The sequence below is a fragment of the Oncorhynchus clarkii genome, unplaced genomic scaffold (assembly GCF_045791955.1).
Source record: "Oncorhynchus clarkii lewisi isolate Uvic-CL-2024 unplaced genomic scaffold, UVic_Ocla_1.0 unplaced_contig_4281_pilon_pilon, whole genome shotgun sequence".
NCBI lineage: Eukaryota > Metazoa > Chordata > Actinopteri > Salmoniformes > Salmonidae > Oncorhynchus > Oncorhynchus clarkii.
This window is the reverse complement of record NW_027260866.1, coordinates 70175-75000: the sequence shown is the minus strand read 5'-3', so window position 1 is coordinate 75000 and position 4826 is coordinate 70175. Positions and strand designations below refer to the sequence as shown.

Here is a 4826-nt window from a genome sequence, read left to right as displayed (position 1 = left end):
TGTTTGTGTGTGTGTCTGTTTGGCTTAGCTGTTCCTCAGACAGTTCACACAGAGGAAGAAGTTATTTCTGGGTGCTGAGGTCGTCCCTCCTTGTTTAGGTAAATGCTATTATGTTTAGTTCCTAATGAATGCAATCTGATCTGAACTGAGCTGGCTGAGGCAGTGCTATCTGTTGTAGACCTCAGATAGAGATCATATGCAGAAATAGAGGGTCAAAGGTCATAGAGATATCCCTGCAAATAAGAGTCGTAACTATTGGAGGAAATCTAACTGTGCGTAAATGTACAGAAAGAGAGAAGCAGTGTTTTTGAAGGGGTGAGGCACGGTCGGATAGAGAGAGCAGAGGGATGAGAGGAATGGACAGATGAGGCACGAGAGTAGAATGAAGTAAGCGGGTGGTGAGGAGAGAAGGGAGGGAGAGAGAGAGCAAAGGGATGAGAGGAATGGACAGATGAGGAGAGAAGGGAGGGAGAGAGAGAGCAGAGGGATGAGAGGAATGGACAGATGAGGAGAGAAGGGAGGGATAGAGAGAGCAGAGGGATGAGAGAAATGGACAGATGAGGAGAGAAGGGAGGGAGAGAGAGAGCAAAGGGATGAGAGGAATGGACAGATGAGGAGAGAAGGGAGGGAGAGAGAGAGCAGAGGGATGAGAGGAATGGACAGATGAGGAGAGAAGGGAGGGATAGAGAGAGCAGAGGGATGAGAGGAATGGACAGATGAGGAGAGAAGGGAGAGAGAGAGCAGAGGGATGAGAGAAATGGACAGATGAGGAGAGAAGGGAGGGATAGAGAGAGCAGTGGGATGAGAGGAATGGACAGATGAGGAGAGAAGGGAGGGAGAGAGAGAGCAGAGGGATGAGAGAAATGGACAGATGAGGAGAGAAGGGAAGGATAGAGAGAGCAGAGGGATGAGAGGAATGAACAGATGAGGAGAGAAGGGAGGGATAGAGAGAGCAGAGGAATGAGAGAAATGGACAGATGAGGAGAGAAGGGAGGGAGAGAGAGCAGAGGGATGAGAGGAATGAACAGATGAGGAGAGAAGGGAGGGAGAGAGAGAGCAGAGGGATGAGAGGAATGAACAGATGAGGAGAGAAGGGAGGGAGAGAGAGAGCAGAGGGATGAGAGGAATGAACAGATGAGGAGAGAAGAGAGGGATAGAGAGCAGAGGGATAAGAGGAATGAACAGATGAGGAGAGAAGAGAGAGCGCAGATTTGATCCCCCTTTGATACTCAATATCAGATGAAAGGGTCTCTCTCTCTTTCATTCTTTTTCCTTTTCTTCATTCTTTCTTTCTTTCTCTTTGTCTTTGACAGAGAGGAAATCAAAAGATAAGTCTCCCGTATATCCTGAGACTCAACTACAGAGACAGAACTATGGAGAAGAAACACACACACATACACGTGTGAGTGCACACACGCACGTACACACGTATGCACACACACACACACACACACACACACACACACACACACACATGCACGCGCACACACTTTCACATGTTCTGTGACGTCCAGGAGAAGCCTTCGAGGGTGTGTGAATGTGTGTGTGCACGTGCATGCTAGCTTGCCCATCTCTGCTCTTCCAGAAACCATTCACCAGTACCAGAACAGCAGACAGTTGTTTTTCAATGGCTCATACTGGTCTTGGCTCTGTGCATTAATCTCACATGGTTTCTCTGTGTCCACTGTCTGTTTCCCTCCATTCCAGTTTCCACTGGTGGGAGAGAGACAAAGGTTCCATTGTTATGTCTGACTTTATGATGCCTTTCTGGGGAAATAACAGCTCGAAGGACATGATCATATTAATTAGACCTGGTGGTTTACTGAGAACCCCACCACACCTCGTGTTGTACACCTTTGAGTTGACTCGTGTCTCATTCCCTGTATTTCATTTGACAGGTAGGAGACTTAGAAACTCCCTCAGGCTGCATCTCAGTAGAGCCTAAAATGGGTTCTTCTCCATGTCTCCTCCCTTTCACATACAGATGTAGGATCTTAATTTGAGCCAGTTTGCAACAGCAGGAAAATAACCAGTCAGCAACAGGAAATGTGAATTATTATGTTTAGGTGTTGATAAATTTTTTGTAAGGAAAAATCAAGCCTGACATTTTAAAGTGGAAATTACAAACTTTAGAAGCCTTTTTAAATTCTCAGCCACAAAAGAGCGATCAAATTCAGATCCTACATCTGTACACTGCCCTGTAAGCACAGGGAAAGTAAGTAGCATGGCATCTGTCCAGTTGTTTCCTATCAGTGCAGAATCAGATGAAGGAAATGACACAAGGAGAAACAGCCTTAATTAGAACATGGACAGGGAGCGTCTCCAGTCCACACTATTGAGATGCCTTACCTCACCTGAACCTCTGTATCAATAACAGTGTTACTGTCTCTGCTGTGCTCCTCTGGTTCATGTTGTAACAAGGCAGCACCTTTCTGAGTGTGTGTGTGTGCGTGTGTGTGTGTGTGTTGTCTTTGTGTATGTTCAGACTTGAAAGAGAAGAGAGGCTTGTACAATCAGTCCTGAAGCTCTAGCAGGCGTGGCTCACTTTTTGAGCGAACACTAATGTGTGTGTGCTTGATTACGTGTGTGTGTGTTAGTGTACGAGGGTGTGTGTGTGTGTGTTAGTGTACGAGGGTGTGTGTCTGTGTGTGTGTGTGTGTGTGTGTGTGTGTGTGTGTGTGTGTGTGTGTGTGTGTGTGTGTGTGTGTGTGTGTGTGTTAGTGTACGAGGGTGTGTGTGTGTTAGTGTACGAGTGTGTGTGTGTGTGTGTGTGTGTGTGTGTGCCTGTGTGTGTGTGTGCCTGTGTGTGTGTGTGTGTGTGTGTGTGTGTGTGTGTGTGTGTGTGTGTGTGTGTGTGTGTGTGTGTGTGTGTGTGTGTGTGTGTGTGTGTGTGTGTGTGTGTGTGTGTGTGTGTGTGTGTGTTAGTGTACGAGGGTGTGTGTCAGGTTTTTGTATCCTTCCATTACCTCGAAAAGAGGGGATTCTACAGTACTCATTCTGATCCCTCCCTCCCTCCCTCCCTCCCTCCCTCCCTCCCTCCCTCCCTCCCTCCCTCCCTCCCTCCCTCCCTCCCTCCCTCCCTCCCCTCCCTCCCTCCCTCTCCAGGTGGCTAAGGTGGAGTATGTGAGGAGGCGTCCTAAACTGAAGGAGGTGCTGGTGCGGCTGGAGGAGCACCTTGAGTGTATATGCACCTCCAAACGACACATCAAGGAACTCTACGACACAGACAATGGTAAATATCTTACTGCTGACAGTGTGTGTGTCAGCTCCTGTCTGAGAGTGTCTCTCTACACTGATATAAACTGATAACAGTTGAGGAATTTAAATGGTTCTCCCTCAGGGTATTCCACTCCTTTTTTCATTCCCCTTTTTTCTTTATAGACCCCCCTCTTCCCCCTCCTCCCCCTTCATTCACAGGACCCAGTAGGACCAAGGGTAAAGGGAGGAAACGTAAAAAGCTCAAAAACCTCAAAGAATTTCTCATACCTTTCTCGGGCATGTGGAAAAACATGAGTGTTTATTAGTGTCATTACGGTAGGCATTAGCACTACGGCCAATCAATGATCTGGGTTTAAACGGCAATCATGGGAATCGCCAATCAGAGACCAGTATCAATCGAACAGGAAGAGGGGGTGAAATTAGGAAGTGGTTTTAATTGGTGACTGGTGCCTTGGCTGATTACATTGGGTATGGAGGTTGTATTTGGTGGTGAAAGATGGGGGTGCTAAAGATTCATTGTTTTAAGTGGTGAACATTTGACATTGGGGGGATGACTTGAATTGTCTGATTGGCTAAGCTAACGTTTGGTACCTATTTCTCTCCTCCCATCAGGCGTAAGGTGAAGACAGATGGATGAAAGAGAGAAGAGTGAAAGAGAGGAAGAGGGAAGAGAACATGTTTCTCAGACTGAGATATGAACTTCAGCCACGTTGTGTGTGATGGCAACAAGAGAAGTGGGGACAGAGGACAGAGAACATATTCTATATATGTTATATTCTATATCTTCCCACAAGACGAACCTTCAAAAATCAATCATTTTGATAACGTCAAAATATTGCCAGAATCGGGAATGATGTTTCTGGAAGATGCAAATAAGGACTTCGGTATTAGGAGTGGGTGTGGCTTCGATGTGATGATTGACAAGTGTCAAATAACATGACTACGCCAACTGGGAGAATAAGAGAGGTAGATGATTGGATACTGGAGGACTATGGGAGTTGCAGTCTTTATATAAAGGACTTCTGACTACAAGACTACTCCCATGATTTTGGATGACACGCGGTTTGGAATCCTCCCAAGATGCTTCTGGATTTTTCCATCGGATTCCGAGGACAGTGACTGGGATTATGTTTTGTATATTACAAGATTCCAAGATGTACTCTCCTTCTGGAACGGAAGGAAGTCACCTACATGATGTATATCCTCTTATTTTTGTAACCCTGGTTTTCTATTGCTGACTGACTTCTTGATTAGTTTCTGGTATGTTATTCACATAAAGGAAGTTACAAGTTACTAATAAATATTTATAATGTCAATTTGTTATAATGTCTTTAGTTATAATGTCTTGAGAGAGAGAGAGAGAGAGGGAGAGAGAGAGAGAGAGGGAGAGAGAGAGGGATAGAGAGAGAGGGAGAGAGAGAGAGAGAGAGAGAGAGAGAGAGAGAGAGAGAGAGAGAGAGAGAGAGAGAGAGAGAGAGAGAGAGAGAGAGAGAGAGAGAGAGAGAGAGAGAGAGAGAGAGAGAGAGAGAGAGAGAGAGAGAGAACTTAGTACAACTTAAGGGGTCACCTCTTATGACCCCTACTCAGACACTTTGAACATGAAACCC

The 4826-nt window shown here is 45.9% G+C and overlaps 1 protein-coding gene across 1 annotated transcript in view; it reads left to right on the top strand.

The window, feature by feature from the left end:
- LOC139401976 (platelet-derived growth factor subunit A-like) overlaps window positions 1-4514 on the top strand; it is a 10372-nt gene extending 5858 nt beyond the window's left edge. The window contains exons 5-6 of the mRNA XM_071146007.1: window positions 3106-3232; window positions 3832-4514. Of these exons, the coding sequence (XP_071002108.1) occupies window positions 3106-3232; window positions 3832-3842 (138 nt within the window). The 3' untranslated portion in view covers window positions 3843-4514. The remainder of the gene's footprint in view (window positions 1-3105; window positions 3233-3831) is intronic.
- The last annotated feature ends 312 nt before the right edge of the window (window positions 4515-4826 follow it).